The sequence below is a fragment of the Cydia fagiglandana genome, chromosome 15 (genome assembly GCF_963556715.1).
Source record: "Cydia fagiglandana chromosome 15, ilCydFagi1.1, whole genome shotgun sequence".
Lineage (NCBI taxonomy): Eukaryota > Metazoa > Arthropoda > Insecta > Lepidoptera > Tortricidae > Cydia > Cydia fagiglandana.
Window position 1 is genome coordinate 857,678 of NC_085946.1, and position 24,496 is coordinate 882,173.

Genomic DNA, 24,496 nt, shown 5'->3' on the forward strand with positions numbered 1-24,496 from the left:
TATTTATTACCTATGATGAAAATAGTACACACATGAGAAGAAATCTTAAAATATTAAAATAGGTATGTATTATAATGGTCCGCTTCAGTCCGCATCATGACAGCGGCCGTCTCCTACTGCTAAGTAACATTATCTAATAGAGTGTCCGGAAAGAGAAAAGTCGTGAAATTTAGGGGAGCCCATACATTATACCTACGACTCTTGTCTTTCCGCACATACTCTACGTATGACCTTAATAGCGATTTTAATTTTATAGTACCTATATGATCTCGAGTATATTTCAGTGCCAAGCGCCCCATTTCCAATACAAAATGAACCCACGCAGCGGGTTTTTGGCAATAAATGTGATTAAATCTTATTTAAATTTTCAGATTCAGAACCACCAGCAAAAGTTTTTGAAGAAAGTTTTATATTTCCTGTTAACAAGTTGACATGAAAAACGATTACCTAGGTACCAAACACAATAATTTGAACAACGGAAAATAAAATAATACTTACTTAGTAAAGAAAAATAAATAAACCCACAGAGCATTTGTATGTTTTATTTTATTTAAGATAATAATGCTTAATAAAATACGTAGCAATTCTTGTGTAAATATTATAATAGGTCTTGCGGTATGTCTTATTCTTACTATGTGTTATGTGCACCCAGCAACAAAAACAGCAACATGTCTATGTACCGCTCCTTGTATTGAGCCTTAATTCTTAATACATATGTAACTTCTACATGCATACATGATGCAATCCGGGTTTTCATGGAAATGTTGTTTTCAATCAGCTTCTTGCCTAAAACCAAAAACTGCTCGTAATCAATGTGATTTTCGCAAATGTAGCAGTAGAAATAGGAAAATATGATGTCAAGTATAACTCATTACCTTTGTACTAAATCAGCCTTTTATCGAACTATTAATTGATTTATCCCTTAAAGTTTTGCTTGAAGTTCACATACTGTTATAAATTTATACATATTACGTTGAAAATTGCATTAATATTCGTGAAAAATCAGCGTATTTGTTGTGTTTACAAGTTGACAGAAATGTCACGTTGGAAACGCACGTATTTTTCCATAACATCTGTCACGTTTACTCGCGTAAAGTATTTACGCAGAATAATTCTGGCTCAGTTTTCATTATATAATTAGAAAGAGAGCGTTTTAGGTGTGAAGTTAGGCAAGTATGGAAAACTCGCGTAAAAACGTTTGTAACTCATGGTACAAATTGAAATTTTTAGTTCTTTACGTGACCGGTAGAGGCACTGTACAATTACTCCATACATTTTCCTTAACTTTCTCACTATCTTCACTTCTCACTGTCATTCACGGAACTCATAGTAGAGCTACTGGTAGTTAAACTTTCTCACTTTCCCCACAGTTTGGTGCTTCTAGCGTACATTTTGTAAACAAGCAAAATATTACTGCAATCGAAAATAAATCAGCAATATAGTTTGTTGACGGTATTCACGAAAGCTCGTCATATTAATATCGTACTCGTCTATATTAATATATTATCTCCTTATTACGAGGTAACATATACCTGTCTGTATTTGTAAATACAGATTTTGACAGACGTATTTGATAATCTATTGTATAAAATTACAGACGCCCGAAAATATTTCAATTTTTAAACTCTCAGTGGCAACCCTAATAATATTCACAGTAGTGCAAGATAGTTTGGACCACACCCCGTTATCAGTGTTGCAGATTCATTGAAATCTGGTACTAGGGTTGTTACATAATATTTAGTATGTCGAGTAAATGTGACATATTGTTTAAATTTTTGACAGAAAAATATTTTAACATAATCATCTTACCTTTTGTTAATTTATTATTTAATAATAAATACCTAATAGGTAGGTATTATCAATGCAATTATTATTGTCAATGCAACATGTGTACTATTGCTTGAAGAATGTTTTTACAGGTAAAATAAAACATTTTTTTTTACTATCACATTATATTGTTTCTTGAATAAATATCATACGCAAAACATTTGTATACTTTCATTAGTGGTAAAATGTAAATTTATTTTATTAGTCATTAAAAATACCTACATTTATTTTTTCAAAAACACAGAAAACTAAACTATTTCTTCTAATATATTATACTAGCGACCCACCCCGGTTTCGCACGGGAAAATCACGGGTTCCTCTACTGTATTATGCATTCATTATACTTAAAAACCTTCTTCTCGAATCACTCCATCTACTAAAAAAAAGCCGCATCAATTGGTTGGGTCATTTTGAAGATTTAAGCATAGGTACATAGGGGCGGACAGACAGCTACAGTGACTTTCTTATATATGTACTATGTAGTGATTCATTACTTGTCTGAATAAATTATTAAAAGTTTTTCTAGATTAGCTGGCGTTAAATTTTGTCGTCTGTTACTGTATATCCATTTTAAATATGAAAAAGATCGCTCCACAGCTACAGATGTTATTGGTAAATATTTTAGGTAATTATAATGTTCCACTGTGTTTTTGTTAATGCATTTTGTAATTTCAGCTTCCCCATTATTAAGTAAATTTAAAATAACTCTTACTGTACTGAAATCGGGATTTTTTTTAAGACTGTGTTCAACTTCGTATATACAATTTTTCCTTTGGGGTGAAGGTTTGACATAGACAACTTTTTTTGGACACCAATAACAATGCACATAGATTCTTCTAACGTTAATTTGGAATTTTGTAATTGATCTATTGCAATTGTTAGGAAACAAAATTTATCAACTATGAAATCAATGTCGTGCTTTAAATTTGGACTGCAAAAAACTCGCTTCGCCGCTGCTATGGCAACAGCATCTCGACTGTTGAATTCATTTATTACGTCTTTGATTTCAGTAAAGTATTTTTGATAATAGGTAACTGCCTCTAGCCATGTACCCCATCTTGTGATGACCGGACGGGGAGGTTTTGGAATTGAAGGAAACATGTCTTTCAGTTTCTGAAGTCGTTTTGGCGATTTACTAAATACTTTTTTGACGCTGTCAACCAATTTGTTGACATTTGGATATATACCTCTTATCGTGTCAGCTACTCTGTTCAATGCGTGGGCTATACAAGTTACATGAGACATATTTGGAAAAATCTCTTTAAGAGTTTTTGCAGCCTTTATCATGTACGGGGCAGCATCCGTTGTTAAAATTAGTAGCTTATAAAGATTATTTTCGTAATTGCCACCCCACAGGTCTTTTAGAGTCTCGACTACTAAATCTGACACAGTGCTATGATTTGTGGTTTCTAAAATTTTACTTGCATATATTCGAGGTGTTGAGACACAGTTATCCATCTTCCCTATAATGACATTGGCGATGCTTTTTCCATGATTTTCAGTCTCATCAATGCTCAAATATATGTAGGAGTCCTTTAAATCTATTCTTATCTTTTTTTTTTCTTCATATATGACTGGCAAGTAATTTAATCTTAATGTAGACTCACACGGAAGGCTGATGTCATTTCCATATTTATGCGTCAAGCAGTTTTGAATAAATTCTCTAAATTTGGGGTTATCCAATTGGCTCCAGGGTATATTACAATTAACCAAAAATTCAGTCAAATCTTTATTGAATTCCGGTTGCATATTCTTTATATTTCTGTGTTTTAATGTATCACAATGCTTTTGTACACTGTACTTGGAGAAAAATAAAGATACATTACAAGATTTACAAAAAACTCTGGAATCTTGAATTTCTAAATTTTCAGCTTCAAAATCCAGGTCAAAGCAAGATGGAGAATTGCCGGCTTTGTCATTGTGACCTCGAGTTTTAAGATGTGATTCCAAAATAAACTTTTTCGGTTTAAGTTCTATATCACATACCTTACAAAATATAGTCTGCCCATGGGTTTCAAACTCTACGTTATCCTTCAGATAATTATCCATGCTTAGTGTACAGAAATACGCTATATTTTTTAAGAATATAGTTATTTCGATTTAAGTATGACGTCCATCTAAGCACTCAAGTCAACAAAAGACAATGTTGTAAATAGATTGACATTGTGAGTAAGAACAACTGGCCAGTAATTGCTTTGATGGATAAGGTTTATCTCGAGGGCCCTTATGCGAGAAATAAAAGGATGTTGTGGATTTACAACCGCAATTTAATTAAGGATATATATACTAAACTAATTTAAATACTTTTCAATCAAATTCACTACTTCAATCCAAAAAGGTTCCATTTGTTGAGGTGATATTTTCATAAGCATTTTTCTTAATTTCGATGTCTCCCTATTGCACGTGCAGTTGAATTCCCCTTTTGTCCATCCATTTTCACATTCTGTTGTATATTTTCTGAACACTTTAACTACTTCATCCCAACAATCGTCATAGTTGTATATGTCAACATGTTTTAATAAGAACCGAAGGCACCTTACTTTAAAATTTATGGTGCATTGGCACAAATGTATCATATTTTTATCTGTAACAGAACAAACCCGTAAATTTGATTTAAAAGAAATAATTAAGTATTTATTCGAAAATTAATACTGTATGTATGTACATTATTTTAGCTAATTTATACCTACACTGTTATTTGTACAAGGTATTAAATTCACGAACCATTTCCGCGTCGCATTCGGGTTACTTCTAATTTCGCCATCAACTCTGTATTAAACCGGGAAAATTCTAAGTGATCATTTAGGAAATTCATGACTTTAACTGAATATTGAGAACGAATCATATACGACATAAATTAAAGTTTTGACACATAAATGACGTTACGACATATTATAGACTGAAAAGCAATATATCCTTTTTTAATTACCGGATGAAAAGAGGTTTATTTTGTTAACAACTTCAAACACCATGTCGAATTATTATAGGTACGTAGGTATACCTGGGCCCAGGCACATGTAATAAAATTTAAATGTAAAGTGCCAACCCTAGCGTTTTCAATGAATCTGCAACACTGATAACGGGGTGTGGTTGGACTAAGAAAAGTAGGTTTTATCCAAAGTTGCTCAAGGATTGTAGCCTATGATATTTTCTTTTAAAACTCCCGAGGAGTTAGCTAGGTAATAAAACAGCGCAATGCAGCTGCCATAACTTTCATCATTTAATTCCACTAGCAGGCCAATTCGAACACTGACATCACAATCTTGATGTCATTTTATCGTGCATTCGCTTGTGCTGTTGTGAGTGAGACGCACGGTAACTGAATGGCATCATTCAGTTATCATTCTGATGTCTGTTGTACATTCGAATGGGTGCAAGAGAACATGGGAGAACTATAATGTATTAGAAACAGTTTTCATTGTTATCAAAAAATCAATAATCAATAATGGCGTTCAGCCGATATAGGTAGGTATATAAATATCAGAGCGTTTTGTTCGTCTATTCCGAACGCGTTTTATTGGAGATAGGTACCTATCTAACGGCCCGATTCGAAGTTTAAGATAGGTACGTCAAACGTTTTTGTTTGAAATAACGTCACTTTTAATTGACACTGACATATCTAATTCATATCGTATCTAGTCGTAATATTTGACATCCTTAAAGTTCTAATCAGGCCGTGTCTCTTACTTTTTGCTCGGATTTACGTTTATAAGTCTCGTATCTTTAAAATGACACTTAAAATTGACAATCGTAAAAGCTTAAAAAATCTCCCAGGAATAATTATAGGTAAAACACAAAGTTTTCATACCAAATGTACATAGTCTAATTTTCAAATTCAGTTATTCTAGTTGGAAGCGAGCGACAACCCTAGAAACATTTGCCGCAGTGCTGCAAGATAGTTTGAACTAAGAAAAATGGGTTTTATCCGAACCCGCGGACGCGTCCGTCCGTATACCGGCGCAACGACAGGGATTATGATTTATGATCGCATAAAAGTCGTATTTGCAGCTTTGGAAGTTTCGTGGTTCAAGATAAAAATGTGGCGAAATGTCCCTGCTTTCACTTTCGCTAAATGACATCTACTCGTATTGAGAAAATTTACGACAGGAGTAATGTGAGCCACTATTGTATTTGAAATATTTATGATGCAAATTTTTCTACTTTTTATCCTTAGATACTGTTAAATTGTATATTTAACAGCGCCATCTATCTCACCTCTTAAGTACTTTATCGAGTCTAGAAACCCTAGATGGCTTAATGATCTACATAACGTACCTAGTTAGTTCCCTACAAAGTGCATCGGTGGCGCTGTAATTAGTTTTAATTATTTTAGGCTAGTTAATTTGTGATGTACTCATGCCACTTTTCGAATATACACCATAAGAAGCACACGCTGGTTTGTCTCCGACTCCCTCAAGATCCTCCGACCTACGCCCACGTGCCATCAGATACTAAAGAAAGGACACTTAGCACAAGTAAGTAAGTAAAAAATATATATTGCTTTCCCGCCCATGATGCCGGCGGTCAATGACACTGCGAGAGGTATTTTTTATTGAACAAAGTGTCTTAATTGTTTGCTCGTGTTACATGCCCCGCCCGATATATGTACCTAACTGAGGCCATGATAGGCTTCGGCAGCTACGGCCTGATACAAACTTTAAGTCAAAACGACGAACGAAAAGAGAAATTACGGTCTAAGTCCCATTCCCAAATCTTGCCCAAGGGACGAATTATTTCTAGAGATGCCCCGAATAGTGAATTTGGCCGAATACCGAATACCGAATATTCGGGCCCTCTCTCGGCCGAATACCGAATATTCGGCATGACATGCGAACATTTTGAGTCACAATTATTATGAAAATTGTTCGCCAACAAAGCACAAAGTTTGCTAGGATATATTTTTATGTTGAACAGAATGAATGAATGTAGTTAGAGTCAATGAAATCAGACCCATGATAAAAATAAAATATTTTGCAATCAACAAATGCTCAAAAACGTGTCTGCGTATTTATACTGGGTCAAGCAAATCTTGTCAGTAGCAAACGGCGGCAAATTTGAAAAATCGCGGGTTAGCAACACTGTGTTCGAATAATTCGAAAATCGCGTGTCATCTGTGCTTTATCTGTGGAATGTGGATCGCGAATGACAGCCATCATCTTTGTTTACATTCTGAATCGATTCTATTTCAAGAGATATTTCTGCTGTGTCACCATTAAATACGAATATATTAAATAAGATTGTGCTTAATCAAAGCTAAGATGCCTACAATGCCTACGGTGGCAACTGAGAAATCTAATAAAATATTAAAATCCAGTAGTAGGACATCTACCTGCTGAAGCAATGATTTTATTCATACATTCTTGTTTAACGGCATAGTCCACTTCTAATTTTATTTTGAGATCTTCAAATTAGTTAATCATTTTTATCAACATCACACATCGCTTTTAAATTGTCCGTCCATACCTATTAATAACAATTTCAAACATTTCCAATAGAGAATCCGCGAGTGACAATTTGAATTGACGGGCGCGCTCAGCGGAAAAAAAAGTTTAGGTTCGATGTACATTGTACATTGCTGCTTTTCTTAGCGCAATACTACTCTTTGAGTGTTGCCCTACTTTAGTTTGCTTTACATTGCTACTGACAAGATTTGCTTGACGCACTATAACTACTTTCCAAGAATACATTTTAAATATTAAATATAGCTAGTTTTTGGTTATTTTTTTGTGTAATTTTTCTTTTTAGATAGGTGCAACAGATGTTCGGTATTCGGCCGAATAGTAGGCAACATTCGGCCGAATACCGAATATTCGGCAAAATGGCCGAATATTCGTGGCAGCTCTAATTATTTCACTTTTAAATAAGTAAATTCAATGTATTTTAGTTGTAACCAAGTTGAACAAAATAGGAAAATGTCAGTTTTGTTATAAACTTCAACATCAAACAATTTTAGATACCTATTCTTTTATTGAAACGTATATTTGACGAGACCAGACCAATTTTAGACATGAAATCCATTACAAATGGATTTACTAGTATTTATAAAGGAATATTCGAAAAGTTTTTGATCCCCTTTTCCTCGTAAACATTTAAATGCTATATTAATATTGAAATACAATCAGTTTGATTGTTATTGAAGCAATCTAACTTTAATTCTGGTTTGATTATGCGAACGTTTCATGTTTTCATTTAAAGGCCAATTCGAACGTGCACTAAAATCAGAATGATATTTGAATCATAATATTTGTTTTATAAGAATGGCCGAAGACTGCTCAAAACCGGGAGGAATGGTAAAAACGGGGGAGGCCTTTGCCCAGCAGTGAGGCACAACAGGCTCTCAACAATATATACCTAGTCCCAATGCCGGGTGCGACCGGTTCATGGGTGTTTATTGTTGCGCCTGTGAACAGGTTCCAGCAGGCGTTCTACATGACATTAAAGCTCTCCAAAGGGCCTCTACGTGTTGGACCTATATCCCCACGCAAGCCTATCAAAAGACCGGGATTTATAGGCCCGTGAAATCCAAAATGGAGATACACAAATAATTATTTATTTGCACGAGTATGTCTTTCCCATCACGGAACAATGGTGTTCCGGACCTTTGGGAGGCGTGCGTAGAGGCCCTTTTGACACTTTAATGAAATGTAAGGGGTATTATTAACCCGCGTCCGCTCATGGTGTAGAAAATCTCGCTCTGCGAGTTCAGCCAGGTTCAGCCATTCTTGCTTGTCTATAGTGTTTAAACAGTATTTGTTCAGCAAATTGCTTTATTTTGCCAGTAAACTTCACAGAATTCCTATTAGATACGAGTACGTGCTTCAGCTGCATTTCCAGTTTGTCGAGTTCTGTCTATTATATCGCTATAGCCTCGTTTTTGTATCGGTATAACGACTCGATTCGGAAAATGAATTAGGTCTCTACTAGACTTCAACAAGTTATGATATGGATAATTTTTTAAGATAGATATGTCAAATTTGACGTATCCGCGATTCTGGAGGTCCTCTTGAACGATTTCGACAAGTTATGACTTAGATATCCAAGTCACATCTAGTCGATGTAGATCTAGTTGATCTCTAAATCGTCTCTAGATCTTGTGATTATCTCGAAATCCGAATAGGCCTGTAAGTATCTTAGAATATAAGAAAATTGAGAAGTTTAATATCGCCGATATTATGTGTTTATTTGAACTAAAATCAAGAGACTGTTTCAGTGTTGAAATATGTAATTGAAATCTATTGTGGCACATGAAGATTTACTTTTTTATGCAAAATACCTTTTCTGTTGTAACTTAAAACATAACAAACGCTATATTTCTATTAATAAATAATAATAATAATTCAGCCTATATACGTCCCACTGCTGGGCACAGGCCTCCTCTCATGCGCGAGAGGGCTTGGGCTATAGTCCCCACGCTAGCCCAATGCGGATTGGGGACTTCACATACACCTTTGAATTTCTTCGCAGATGTATGCAGGTTTCCTCACGATGTTTTCCTTCACCGAAAAGCTAGTGGTAAATATCAAATGATATTTCGTACATAAGTTCCGAGAAACTCATTGGTACGAGCCAGGATTTGAACCCGCAACCTCCGGATTGAAAGTCGGGCGTCATATCCACTCGGCCACCACCGCTTCTATTAATAATAAGTTAATTTGTTTCCTTCAGATTGCACACTACGGTAAATTTAGATGTGTTTTCCTAATAAAAGCTGTCATAAAGACAAACAATCCGACGAAAGGCTTGATGGTGGCTACAACACAAACAATAAACCCAATCTTCTTTCTACTCTCTACTTCAATAAATACAATTCAATTTAGAAAATTGTTTACTTATCTGCTTTATATCTTTGGTAGTTTATCTCTCCGTGTAAGCTAATTTTGCACCGACTTGAACAGAACAAAGTGAGGAAGTGTCATTACAGTCGTCATATTAAAAAAAATGTGACATAGATTACGACATTCCACACTTATGATTGCAAATGCCATGCAGAGTTAGCTTGGTCCGACTTATTGTAACCAAATGTAACGTCGATTATATTTTCAGTTAATAGAAAAAAAATAGGTAAAATAGTTATTTACGACACAAGTGCGGAAAAGAGGAAATTCGAAACGAGTGGCGAATTACCTATTCGCACGTGTATCGTACAACGTTTTACAGTACATATGACCATTGAAACTTTTGACATACGCACAAAAAGTGCGTATGTCAAAAGTTTCAATGGTCATATGTACTGCAACTGCAAAGCACTAGTGCGGAAAAATAGGACCATATGTACTGAATGACAATTTTCATATACCTATTATATCACAACTGATTTCAACACTAACAGTCTCTTGATTTTAAGTATAATCAATAGCGACCCGTCTGCATGGTATTCCAAAAGTTGCCAGTTCGAATTCCGCTCGAGGTAGTGAATTTTTCCCCATAATTATATGTAAAAGGGCCCCGCCTGCAAGCCGGGCCCTCGCTTCAGTTTTTATTCGTCTTCACTTCCTTTCGCTAAGAATGATAAATATTCGAGTCTCATGCCTAAACGTAAATCTCCTTTAGTGCCTTCGGAAATAAAACTGATTTAATACCGTGTAAGGAACTTGATTTTCAAGTCATATCGATAAATCTTGCTTTTTCACAGAAGTAAGAACATTTTACGGTATTTAATAAAGTGATTTGAGCTTTAGTTAAGTCCGTAACTTTGTGGCACCTGACAGTCCTGAGTTCGAGTGTCGGTATATGGCATTATATTTTTATTAAGGATGACTCACTCTAGACCGGGCCGTGTCTGGGCCGGAGCTTCTAGCGCATCGTTTTCTATAGAAAGCATCGCGTGTACGCCTGTCATATTCATAGAAAAATAAGCTCCGGAAGCTCCGGCCCGGACACGGCCCGGTCTAATGTCAGTCATCCTTTATTATAATACTATACGGTTCCCACTGTTGGGCATAGACCTCCCCCCTCGATTTCCATTCGTCTCGGTCTTGAGCAATCTCCAAATTTCATAGTGCCGTATTCGAACTTCAAGATATTCGAGAGAGACAAGAGACGACACGTACTAGATCCATTCTAGATACGTTATAGTTTAGGTATCAACTAGTTCTCTTTTGCAGCGCAATTCGGGCAACCAATGTCACTTTTACGCTAGATAGAGTCTATTAGATGTGAATTGGATCTCTAAGTAATATCCTGTGGACTGATGTCATCCTGTGGAAATCGTTCAAGAGTATCTCCAGAATCGCGCAAATGTCAAATTTTGATCTTAAACATATAATTATCGTATCTTGGTGGTGTCTAAAATATATCTAATAGATATCTATTTCAAAATCCGAATCGGGCCCATAATCTTTGGTCAGTACCATAAAAAGTTATCATCGACGAACAGAACATCCTCATGTCCCACCACTTGTCTATAGCGTCGTTCCATAGTGCGGTCGCATATAATTCGCAGGTATTTAATCCAGTAACTTTGTCGAATTTTGTAACCTGGTTCTTTTGCGTCAAATCCGGTAGTTCTGATTTTCTGCAGACTTATTTATGATGTTGGCCCAATGAATAATCCAAGTTTGTGACTTCGAGCGCCGAACGCAACTTTGTCAAAAATAGAATAAACCGCATTTTTTTTAGATTTGGGCGATTATAACCCTAAAGTACTAGTTTTTGGTAGTAACTTCCTAGGTCGTTTTTAAAGTAGACTAAATTTGCTACAATAAGACACTAGAATTGTCTCTGTACATCTAATATTTTCCGAGATATGCTAAACTCGTTGTCATCGATTTCCGCGCGTAGTTGCATAATATAACTAGCCCTCCGGCTTCCATATAGCCACAAGCAACCATATGATATACCTATGTATGTTAGTCTTGAAGACATTTGAAGATTTATGGGCCCAGCAGTCTGAAATAAATGGTTTTCGTTCATGCATTTAATTATGCATACGAATACGAACGAGGAAGTGTAAATTGCTTTTGTGTTTATTTAATATACATGAGACGGGCCTCATTCATTACGTTTCAAATGGCTTAACTTACTTAAATAAAATATATTATTGTATTAAGTCTTCATTTTTTAATTGCACTTTAGGTATTAATATAATTATTGAGTTTCTGAGACATACTTTTAGTCTACGAAGTAAATGACTTTTCAGATACTTAATGTTGCCTTTTACACGACTGCCCAAAAAAGAGTGTATTATCAATTTAAGTAATTTTACAATAATAAATTATAAAAAATATTGCATGACATTATAAAAAATGTCTATTGTGTTTAATTTGCCATCTAACGTAAAATTTTAACGAACTATATAAGTCACGTTTCCTTTCGTATATGACATCTATTTCAGTTTATAAATTATATAATAGTAGGTACCGCTTAAGACCACAAATATAAATAAGTATTTCATAAAAAAATATAAGGTTATACATAATTTCTTGGAAAAACTACTTATTAATAAGGTTTTTCCCTCTTGTCTCTTGGGGGGTAGTTTCGACTTACGAAACTCATGCATCTATTCTGACATTTCTGACCCACATGCATACCCCACGAGACAGGCCTTATGAAAAGTTACGTTATATCTACAATAATCTTAAATTTATATACCTACTTATGTCAAAACTTCCCTTATTGGAATATATGTTAAAATAAGGTAATGTAATAAGGTTTTCTAAACTTACTAAGGTGATATGTGGGTACATAAAATGGACAATAAGTAAATGTTTTTTTTTTTTTCAAAAATCTGTCTTTCACAAATTTTAAAATAAATACATATATCAAAAATAACGTTGAAGAATACGACAGTTATACTAGCCAAAATACTAATTGTTTTTTCAACATTTAACAAATATTGCGAGGTAAATAAATAGATCATACTCATACTGAGCAATTTTTAACAACTTATAATAGATAGGGTGCATTGGGGTAAATGCGAAGGCGGCGTAATTCCGAAACTGGCAAATAACTATTTACTAAACTAGAAAGACTTTCTACTGTAGCAACAGAACGCAAGATGCCATGTAAGCGCTGCAGCGGCGTAAGTGTTGCTAAAGTATGAACTATTTTTAGTTTAGTGGATTTTTGCCAGTTTTGGAATTACCCCGCCTTCGCATTTACCCCAATGCACCCTACTAAATATAGGATCAACCCTGAAATCGCAAAAACTTGGCTCTCCCATACAAAACATCTGCATCTGATCAGCAAATTTGAAACAGCCAAATGCTTTCGGCGGGGTTAATCCTAAGTAAAGTGTTCAATTATAAGATTCAAGAACTTGCAAGCAATATTCGATACATTGCTAATTACTCTAAGGAGTTTGAACCGCCTAAAAATAGGGCTTAAAAGTTGCTTTGGGGGTCTAGCCAATATGACAATCGTCAAGCTGACAATCGATTATAGATTACGAAACGTAACGCTTTGTTTCTATATCCAAATTAGTGCCATAGAGACAGACAGCTTTTCGTTCTCTCATACGAGTATGACCTATATATTAACTTCACAAAATATGGCTAAAGGTGTAAAAAACACCACGTTCATTCAGTACAGAACTTGACAGAACTAGGGCAAGGATGCTCCCTTAATTTTAAACATCCGAACCCGGACGCTCATTCATGAATAACCAACAGAAACGCTGTAGAGCAGCTAATAAAGAAACGCTGTTTACGAATAAAACGCTACTCGATGGCGCCCGAAAATTTATAGGAACTCTTTGTGAAATATACGAACGATCCGACCCAGGGCTGTGCCGTTCCGGGATCATTGGGCAATTGCCGGTATCTTTGGGACTGACGGCCGTTTGTCAATCGCAAACAAATTGATTTACCTATCGTAAAATGTGCCTACTTTGTTACAAAATTCGTAATTTAAAATTATTTCATTGTGGTGGATATACTTTGATATAATGTATATGCCCATTTAAAAGTATACCATCACTACCTACTATCATATGGTATATATGTCGCAGTAAGATAGATATATCCGTTATATAGCTATAACCCTAGGGATATAATTATATGACGTAACATAGTTATACGAAAGCGATTCATTACTATCTTACTAGGTATATAACTATAATACGGCTTTAGTTTAGTGATATAGTTATATTACTGGATTAAGTTTAGTGAAATAATTGTAAGTAGGAGTGCAGCGGTGCGGCGGAGGTATAGTTATATCCCTAGGGATATAGTTATATGCCGTATAGTACGTAACTACGTATTATAATCATATTCCTAGTAAGATAGTAATTGTAGGTATTAGGAGTGCGGCAGTGCGGCGGAGGTTTAGTTATATCCCTAGGGATATAGTTATATGTCGTATTATAATCATATTCCTACTAAGATAACTATTATATATATTTTCATGCTGCTATTTTTAAGGGTTTATGAGGCATTGCGATCGATTCACGAAAGCTGGCGCGAGATTTGACAGAATTTCAATGAAAATAGCTGTCACTCAGTAGAAATCTCGCGCCAGCTTTCGTGAATCGACCTGTACTTTTACGTAATATTGCTAAAAAGTATTATACGGCATATAACTATATCCCTAGGGATATAACTATACCTCCGCCGCACCGCTGCACTCCTACCTACAATTATTTCACTAAACTTAATCCAGTAATATAACTATATCACTAAACTTAATCCAGTAATATAACTATATCACTAAACTAAAGCCGTATTATAGTTATATACCTAGTAAGATAGTAATGAAACGCTTTCATATAACTATGTTACGTCATATAATTATATCCCTAGGGTTATAACTATATAACGGCTTTATCTATCTTACTGCGACATATATATGTCGTTTTAATGTAATTACGTATATTAAATGTTGGAGCACAATTACCCAGTGGGGAGCAAAGTATGCACATTTTACGCTACCTATAGAATAATAAATAAATGTAACGTGCGTCCGATATAATTTTATTCTCACTAGATTTATACTGTAATTGCATTAGTCTGTCGCCGCATACAAATAATTTTAGTTGCCTGGCAATTGGAATACGGCGACTCTAATTGGCCCATTTGTGCATCGATATGTTAAAAACTGTCAACATTTTAGTGTTAAATATTAAGTATCATCGGACGCATAATATACGGCCCAATATGAACAATGATTATAGAGGTAAAATAAAACAGCAATACAATACCGACCTGCCAGTGCCACAAGTAACTTTTTGGTTGAAGAAATGTTACATTTGACACTGAAATATCGGTATCGTATTGCTGTGACATCTTATAAGCATTGTTTCAATTGGGCCGATAGATGGTGACTATAAAATGCATACATGGACACTACTTAGAATTATCCTAGCTTATCATTGGCCTAGTCACCTAGCCGGTAGTTACCCTGCCTAAGAAGCAGGAGGTCGCGGCTCGAAGGGTATTTTATTTGTGTGTTTATTCCTAGCCTATTGCCTAGTACTCACAATACAAGAGCTTACTGTAGAACTAAGTCGATTTGTGCAAGATTTTCTCATAATATTTTACGCTATTTAACAACGATGTTTCTCTAAAACACAATACGTTACCTATATTTCTCGGTAATATGAGCAATTTTCCGGGAATAATCCCGGGACAGGATTGGAACATCACTTACTCGCCCGCAGCGTGATTTATCGTGAGACAACCACCGTACGGAATAACTGGATTATACGCGCATTCTTTGCCATGTTATGCTTATAAATATTAGCACAGTCAGAACAAATACTTACAAATTATATTGTGCTCTCACCATATAATAAAACGAAGCGAGAATCATTCTGAAAATCACATTTATTTATTGTCCTGTACGGCTACCATCAGTTTGCCATTGACATAAACGCTATCGTGAACGTAATTTACTTTCTTGCTCGTACTGACATATTAGTACGAAAGGGATATATAGAAAGTAAATTACTGATGGTAGCCGTACTGACGTGAACTTAGTTGTTACTCAAATGCGTTGAAAGTTTCAAAGATGATGAAGAAGCTTAATCGCGCGTGCAAATAAGTATTTCATTTAGGGTCGGTTGCACCAAACTGTTCGTATTGTTAAAGAGTTTGCTAAATTTTTATGTATGGAATGTTTCATAGTAAAGCGCCGGGGCGCGCCGGCTAACGTTGATCACGATCAGTCTGTCAAATATGGTTGGTGCAACTGGCCCTTAGAGTCTATTCATATTTTAACCATCTGTATATTGCAATACTTTTTTGGGTAATAAGCCCATAAATCCTTAACATACTTAAGTTTGCTAGCGGCGCGTAGGTGCCTTCTCTTAGGTCACGAAAGGATCGTAAATAGTAATACTAACTAAATGATATAGGTATTATTCTAAAAATATGTGACCTTTTAGCTGAGTATTGACGTAGCAAGCAAAAACACTTAACTTAGGTACATAGTACGATGTACGATCACTATTTATTCGTCTAATGTACGATCTTGTCGTTAAACATTATTACTGTCGAAGAGAAAAATACATAAGTTACTTAGCGCTTTACCCTAAACTCTTTACTGTATATTCTCATGAGATTATGATATTATTTCTAAACAGATCAAACAGAGATTTATCTTAATGCTTCGAACCTTTTTGCAAATTGTTTGTATATAAATTATGGATATTTGGAAGCCTTCAGGCTTTTCGAACAAACCTACCTTTTTTCAGTGTCTCCCATTCGTAAATAGAGCAATTGAATTATATTTCAAGACATGGTGACAATACTATACAGTATCAGGACGCAATGAAAGGAAGATTACCCTATCCCGATACGATCCATAGTATTAAATTTGAACTCACCGTCCAAGTAAACCGCTTTCGAAGCGGATTTCCCGTTCTCGACGACCGGCCTAATGGTTTCATAAGACATCGACTCCAGGAGGTTGTCCCTCATATCTAATACTATTAGGCTCCTTATGTCTTCGAGAATGTCCTCGTAGAAGGCCGTCAATTTGTTCCCGGAGAGTGTAAGCTTCCGCAGCTGCGTCAGACCTCCGAACGCACGTTCCGAGACGTACTCGATCGCATTGTTGTCCAGCATTAGATCTTTCAAGCCCCACAGCTCACTAAACGCCAAATTACCTATCATAGTCAAACGATTGCTCCTCAAATTCAAACGAGATAAATTCTCCAGCCCTTCAAACATTTCCCTCGTTACAACTGATATGGAATTCAAATCAAGTTTCAACTCTATTAAATTGTTCAGATGTTTGAAGCATCCCTCGTGGATCAAACTTAGATTATTATTTGATAAATGTAAGACATGTAAATTAGGCAGTCCGAAGAATACGTCGCGTCTCAGTTCCGTGATTTGATTGTCGTCCAAACTTAGATTGGACAGCATCATCATTTGTGCGAATGAATGTCGCTCCAGGATAGATATTTTGTTGGATCTTAAGCTGATTTGTCTTAAAGTTGAAGAGTTGGTGAACGCATAAGGTGGTACACTTTGTATCGTTCCAAATTGTATAGATATGTGTTTGAGTCTCTCGAGTCTAACGATGGCTTTGGCCGGTATGAAGGTTAGAGCTTCATCTGAGCGCACGTTGAACATCAGGTGTTCTAATTCGGACTGTGAGGAGAAGTTTGGCCAGATGGGGTCTTCTGGGGTGATTCCCCCGGTGAATATCCAGCAGTCTGCGCGGGTGGCCATCTTTGGTTTGGTACTGTCACAGTAGCAGTGGACTAGGGATCTCCTGTCGACGATGTCACAGATGTTGGTGAACACAGGCATGTGGTAATACTCTATTTGGTGGTCGTCCTTGGCGGTGATGGCGGGCTGGGCGATCGTTAGCGCCGCCATAATTACGAGGTGTTTTGTTATCTGCTCCATTTCGATACCGGTTTAATTGTTACCTGTAACAATGAATTATTGTTAATTGCATAATAACTGTGAAGGCCAAGGGCTGGGGTTTTCATGTAAGGCAATTATTGTATTGTTCCATTAAAGGAAAGTAAGTAATTGTGGGAAGGTGTTTGAAAAACTTACTAACATGTAGGCATTATTGTAAATGCCTTAATATTTTGTATGTTTAGTGGCAATTGAAGGGATGTTTACAAAAACAACATAACTGACTACACTGGTTGACACCTGAAACTATTAACAATGTTCTTTAAAAAGTGTCAACCGCTCTAAGCAGTTATGTGGTTTTTGTAAACATCCCTTCAATTGTAAATATTGTTGTATATGTTGCAGTAATGGTTAGTTTACCTAAATAAATAAAAAAATGGCAGCGGCATTCAGTTAAACATAATATAAAGTATTGTCATGATATCACTCTAATTTGCATCTCAGTTGCGCTTAGTTGCCGGAGGAAACCATTCGAATATTTAAGTATTGGTATGGAAACCAGGTCAACAGCGTTAGATGGTCAGACGTGCTATCTGATGAGTACAGGTTGGAGTGCGGGGTGAGACAGGGGGGGTTGACCTCACCTACGCTCTTTAACCTGTATGTTAACGGACTAATCGAGGCGCTCAGTAGAACCCATGTCGGCTGTCATGTGGATGGAGTTTGTGTCAACAACATAAGTTATGCAGACGACATGGTGCTGCTGAGCGCGTCGGTGTGTGGGCTGCGCAAGTTGTTAAAAATATGCGAAACGTATGTCTCAGATCATGGACTTAAATATAACGCAACCAAGAGCCAGTTCATGGTGTTTGAGTGCGGTCGCAAGAAGACAATGGAAGTTCCTGCCATTTGCCTCAATGGTACCCCTATAGATAGAGTGGACCATTTTAAGTACTTAGGCCATGTGATCGCGACCGACCTCAAAGACGACCTGGACATGGAAAGGGAACGAAGGGCCCTGTCGGTCAGGGCGAATATGATCGCCCGCAGATTTGCTAGGTGCTCTAAAGAGGTGAAGGTCACTTTGTTTAACGCGTTTTGCACATCCCTCTACACCTGCAGTCTGTGGGCGGCGTATACGCAACGGGCACATGGGGCCCTTAGGGTTCAGTACAATAATGCGTTCCGGGTGTTGATGGGGCTGCCTCGTTTCTGTAGCGCATCAGGGATGTTCGCGGCGGCGCGCGTGGATTGTTTCTATACTACCATGCGTGCACGCGCAGCATCCCTGGTGCGCCGTGTGCGTGGCAGTCCCAACAGCATCCTTCGCATGATAGCGGATAGGGTTGACTGTCCCTACTTGTTACACTGTGAGGGATTGCATTCCCCCATCAGTGTTGTTTTGTTTTAAAAAAAATAACCCTGTACCTACTAACCCCTTAGTGTGTAAGCTTTACTAATAAAAATTGTGTCCATGTGTTACACGTAATAAATAAATATTCATTCATTCATTCATTCATTTAGTTACCTACACTAAAAGCAATTTTTTTGTAACAGTAATAAAATGTTTTGTTACTAACACTTACACAAAAATTGGGACTCTCAAACTATGTATTACACCGGCCAAGAGGTATTTGAAACAACAAAATTAGTAAGGTCAATGTGGCGAAGTCCGGCATACTTTTTTTTTTTTGACTTTGGAGTGATCTAGTTCCGTTAATTATTGACCTATGTTACTGCTTGTAATCGCATACGACGAAGAATTTAATAATTAATAGTTTAGCCTTAGTGACAGATCATTTCAAGCACAAATTAAGCAAAATTAATGGCATTTTTTTAAATTCGGCGAGTAGACGGACTTCCCATGCAGTTTAAGGGAAGTCCGTCTAGTTATGATATCAGCCAATCTATGGGTGCGTATATGTTCATAGTCAAATTCCTAAAAAGAACGGATCAAGACAATGAAAAGTGTACTTTAAACTTGTTAATATACGCTTCAGATTCGAAATAAACACCATTTTTCTAAAACAAAGGCAAGTCCGGCATCATCATCATCATCATCATCTCAGCCATAAGACGTCCACTGCTGAACATAGGCCTCCCCCTTTTTTGGGGGGTGAATGCCATAATCGCCACGCTTGGCAGGCGGGTTGGCGATCGCAGTCGAGTACTTACACCGAATTTGAGGGACGCTGCTGCCCGTCCACCGGTGGTCTTGGACGTGGTTTAAGGACATACCCGGGTCCTGGACGCAGTTTAAGGACATACCCGGGTCCTAGTCCGGCATATACTACAAAAATGGGGTGGTAAACCTTTTTTGCCAAATAATTAAACATATTTATTTTTTTGATTTCCGAAATAAAAGGTCAATAGTGATTTTAAAATGAATTTTTATCGTTTCTTTTAATTTACTGAGATCAAAATTTAATAAAGTAACATCATGCGCAAAGTCAGGAGGATTTATTGATACCTTATCAATTCGTTATATTATTAAAGTCGCAAAAACAGTTGGTAATCTCTGATTTAACGAAAGTGATATGACGGACTTGCCTTGAACATAATAGACGGACTTTCCAACTTAGTCAAATTTTAATATGGTAAATTGTGGAACGTATAATTACAAAACTAAGCTAATTTCTGATATTTTAAAAATAGAATAAAGACAGCTGGTTCTTATGCTACCTACGTAGGTACTTTCTGATGCACAATCTTTTCAAAAACTATTTTTAACAATTTTTTTTCGAACGGCTGTCGCACTATGACTTCGAGTTCAAAACACGAAATGACTTGTTGAGGCGGATTGCTCTGAAGTTGGTTGTCACAGCGCCATCTGTTTTACAGTGACGGAACTAGCGCGAAAAACTGGTTAATCGACTGGATTCCAAAGTCGCATACGCCTTCAAATTCAAAAGTTATAACGTGTTGACGGACTTGCCTTGTAGACGGACTTACCCGCATTGACCTTATTAGAATACTGATAAAATGTTTTTCCTTAAGTTTATTGTTTATTTTTTTATTTACTCAAAAGAGTTCAGCTAATTATTATTTCAGTATAATTTTATACCTGCGAGCGCAAGGCAAGAAGAGCAGGGTTCATATTCAAAATATCAAGTGAATAACTATGAAATCAACAACAGTTCAATTAGAAAAAAAGTAAGATTACTTTTTTTACTGGGCAGATGTCCAGTGCAAAAATTTTGCCAGCCACAAGGTTGGTAGATCAATATTATATAGGTAATGATTTCGCCAACATTTATCTGTACCACTGTGTAGAAACACAGGTGGTTGCTCCCACGAGCAACCCACATTGCTCTCACTAAAGTGATAGTTAGCTGGACTTTACAAACATCCACGACGGATTGCGGGGTGTAGTAATCGTTCAACGCGTTTACACATACATTTTTCGGTATATACAAACTTCCACATTAGTTTGCTGCATAATAAGCTTCGAATATAAGTAAATAAATAAATATTATAGGACATTTTTTACACAAATTGACTAAGCCCCACGGTAAGCTCAAGAAAGCTTGTGTTGTGGGTACTCAGGCAACGATATATATAATATATATAAATATTTAAATACATAGAAAACAACCATGACTCAGGAACAAATATCTGTATCATCATACAAATAAATGGCCTTACCAGGATTCGAACCCGGGACTATCGGCTTCATAGGCAGTCCCAAGTAACACACAAGCAGGATAATAGAGTAAAATTATCATCTTATTCAAATTAAGATTGCATAAATTTTATGTATATGCGGTGGAAATTACTAAATTCGGAATAAGAAAATATGTGGGCCTAGTGGGGCCTTTATACCAATAAATGCTGAATAAATTTTGCATAGTATCGGTTTTGCATATTAAAGCTGAATAATACTTATTTCTTACACAGTTACTTAGACATTATTCAGCTTAAAGCATTTGTGGTTACTAAAAACTGCATAATAGCAGCATTAGCAGCAATTAGCTGTATATATTCTGTGTTGTATGATTTTAAGCAGACAATATTAAGAAAAATGTGATAGTGGCTACTAAATGCTGAAAAGAAGCGTCGGTGAAGACTTTCAACTGTATAAAAGCGGTTGCAGTTTCTGTTTTAACGCTAGTTTTTGAATAAAGGTGGACGCTATTACTGGAAGCTGTAATAAAATCCACATATTATTTGTTATTCAGTAGCTGCATATATGGGTTAATTATGGCTTTTATTGACATAACGTCTGAATAATAAATACTAAAACAACACTTATAGTTAAGTTATAGCGATTTTAGTACACATATACTATATTTTCTTGCTAAAAGCTGCAAAATGAACGCAATGAGAAGCGCTATTCAAACTACTGCTTAGTATCAACAAGTGCGCAGTGGAGAGGGTTCCGTAGCTTTATACACGGTCAACAGTGCTACTTGAGTCTGATTGCTTTGAGCTTGAGCGTGTTTTTGTTTTATTTTGAACGCATCAAGAATAAATACGCATATTCTTTAATCCAACCATTATTTAAAAAATCGAGGTTTAGTTTTCTTAACAATTCTCTTCGATTGGTTATTTTACACAAGATGCATAGTCCTTTTAATTAGAGATGCACCGGATATCCGGTTACTATCCGGCCTATCCGGCCACTATTTTACTATCCGGCCGGATACCGGATAGTGACCTTCTATTCGGCCGGATACCGGATAGTAACATTGCATGATTTCGGAGTAAACAAATTGGATTTAAGAAACAGACACGGTCATAATCGTACTTTTTTATTATTTTAAAACAATTTAATCATTCCACTGACTTGCACGCGCACTCATTTCGAACCTAGAAATGAGTCCGCGCGAACGTTTACTAGGAAACAGGTCAAACCTGCAGAATGCGCACCTGAAAAACCGAAATGTAGGTATAGTTCCGCCGGCCGAATATCCGGCGGCCGGATACCGGATATTCGGCCAGTGTCCAGGCCGGATATCCGGAATCCGGCCAAACAACTATCCGTTGCATCTCTACTTTTAATGACGTAAAACAATTGCTAGTTACCATCGTAACCACTGTTAACTGACCATTTTCATACCTTACTGCAACGAGATAAAGTTTACCAATGGCCATTTAAGGTTGTCGTTAGTTGGCAAACAATGTGTCAAATGCTAGTTATTCATATTGTTGCATTAAAAAGTTGTAGACTGGACTGGGTATGAGAAAAATAAAATAATCACCCTCATAGCAAAATCGATTCTCCTGTCGATTTTGAACAGACTGTTTTTAGTTTTCAAGTGGGTCTACTCATACCCATCCCACACTGTACTCGTACTCATACCTAAACAATACTGCCCATATCAAACTATACTTAATTGTAGTCATACCCGTGATACCCGCTACTAATATGAATGAATGAATGATATACCCTCACCTTCGCACCTATACCATATTCATATTCATACCATACTCGTAACCATACCACTCATACTATATACATCTTCGTACTCACGTCGTACATCTTTGCGTTACCTTTACCTACTACATATTTGTCGGAACTGATAATGGAAAAAATAACTGTGTAAACTGCCGTGCCCCCAGATTTATCATATAACTTATATATTATATCGCGTTTATAATATTAGTGGGAAGTAGGATTGAATATTGCCCGTGTTACATACCTATAATGTTTTATCATCAAAGTAGTGAGGATCTATGTGGTTTTTACTATTTGTGTATAGAACACTAATAGGCTTTAAGATTGAGAAAACAATTACTATTATACTGATGTTATTCAAAACTTGTTGTGTTAAGACCATTATTATCTAACATGTTGCTTAGTAACGCGAATAATGTGAATGCTTATTCAGAAATTAGCACAATAATAGCTGTGGCAGCAGCTTATATTCAGCACAGTCGGACGCCATTACGGTTGCTCACTTTCTAACCTCTACAATTATATAGGAATTGAAAATGAACTGAAAAACCCATTTTATTCATTTATAAAACTAGTTTTATCGTAGCATAACTTGTTAAAGTACATTTTCTATCACTAAAACATCTAAACACCGCAGAAAAATTACAAATTTAAATGTGGAGAAGTAAATTTTCTATATTTACTTTTGAAACGGTGCATTATTTACGCGGCGCTTTAAAATTTTAAATAAAATGCATATATATATTAACAGTAAAGTCGCATGCGCAATGAAATTGAAGTTATGTAAACATCAAATAAATATATGGGTGATGTCCTCCTTATTTTGTAAGTTTTCACTGCAGAAACTACACTTTGACACGAGTTCACAAATTAAAATGGAAGACAAATCATTGATTTAACACAAATATCTGAATATATTTTCTGTAAAAATGCACTTTGGAACCAAAAGCTTCATAACGTGTGAATAACTGATTCATTGTGTACAAAGCTGGATAACTTTGGTTTAAAAGCGGTATATAAGCTTTTGACAGCCTCTATACAAGTGTTATTCAGCGATTCAATGTGTGGGCATACACTTATATAGCTATTACATTACTGTTATTCAGAAATAAGCGGCGTGGGCACTGCCCACTTTGCGCCCAAACCTTCTGTATAACGTCTGTATAACGCTTATTCAGCTGTTATACAGCTACCTTATTCAGCATTAAGTACGGCATGCTCTATTATTCAAACAATATTCAGCTACGTTGTGTTACTTGGGACGTGTCACTACCCACTAGGCCAGACCGGTCGGAATGTTTAAAACTTTAAACAACATTAATGAGCAAGAACAAAAGAAAAACATTCTCGTGACGCCTTCGCCATTTCCAAGTTCAACCAGAAGGGCTAAGATGGTCGTCTCTTTATCATTTGTCACCGTGCCTGTCACGTTTTAACAAATATGTAAGTGCGAAAGTGACGCATGGCATGACAGGATTGACAGGTGATAACAATGCGGCCATGATACCACTTCAGAAAT

General features: G+C 36.3%; 1 protein-coding gene and 1 long non-coding RNA gene across 3 annotated transcripts in view; both read right to left on the reverse strand.

The window, feature by feature from the left end:
- LOC134671188 (uncharacterized) overlaps window positions 1-24,496 on the reverse strand; it is a 279,400-nt gene that overhangs the window by 128,087 nt on the left and 126,817 nt on the right. The window lies entirely within an intron of this gene.
- The window catches only part of LOC134671176 (connectin-like), a 112,954-nt gene that overhangs the window by 5,754 nt on the left and 82,704 nt on the right, over window positions 1-24,496 (reverse strand). Inside the window, exon 2 of one of the 2 annotated variants that reach the window (XM_063528955.1) lies at window positions 16,589-17,644. In XM_063528955.1, the coding sequence (XP_063385025.1) occupies window positions 16,589-17,621 (1,033 nt within the window). In that variant the 5' untranslated portion in view covers window positions 17,622-17,644. Of the gene's footprint in view, window positions 1-16,588; window positions 17,707-24,496 lie in introns of those variants that run through there. The other variant, XM_063528957.1, reaches the window with a different exon arrangement.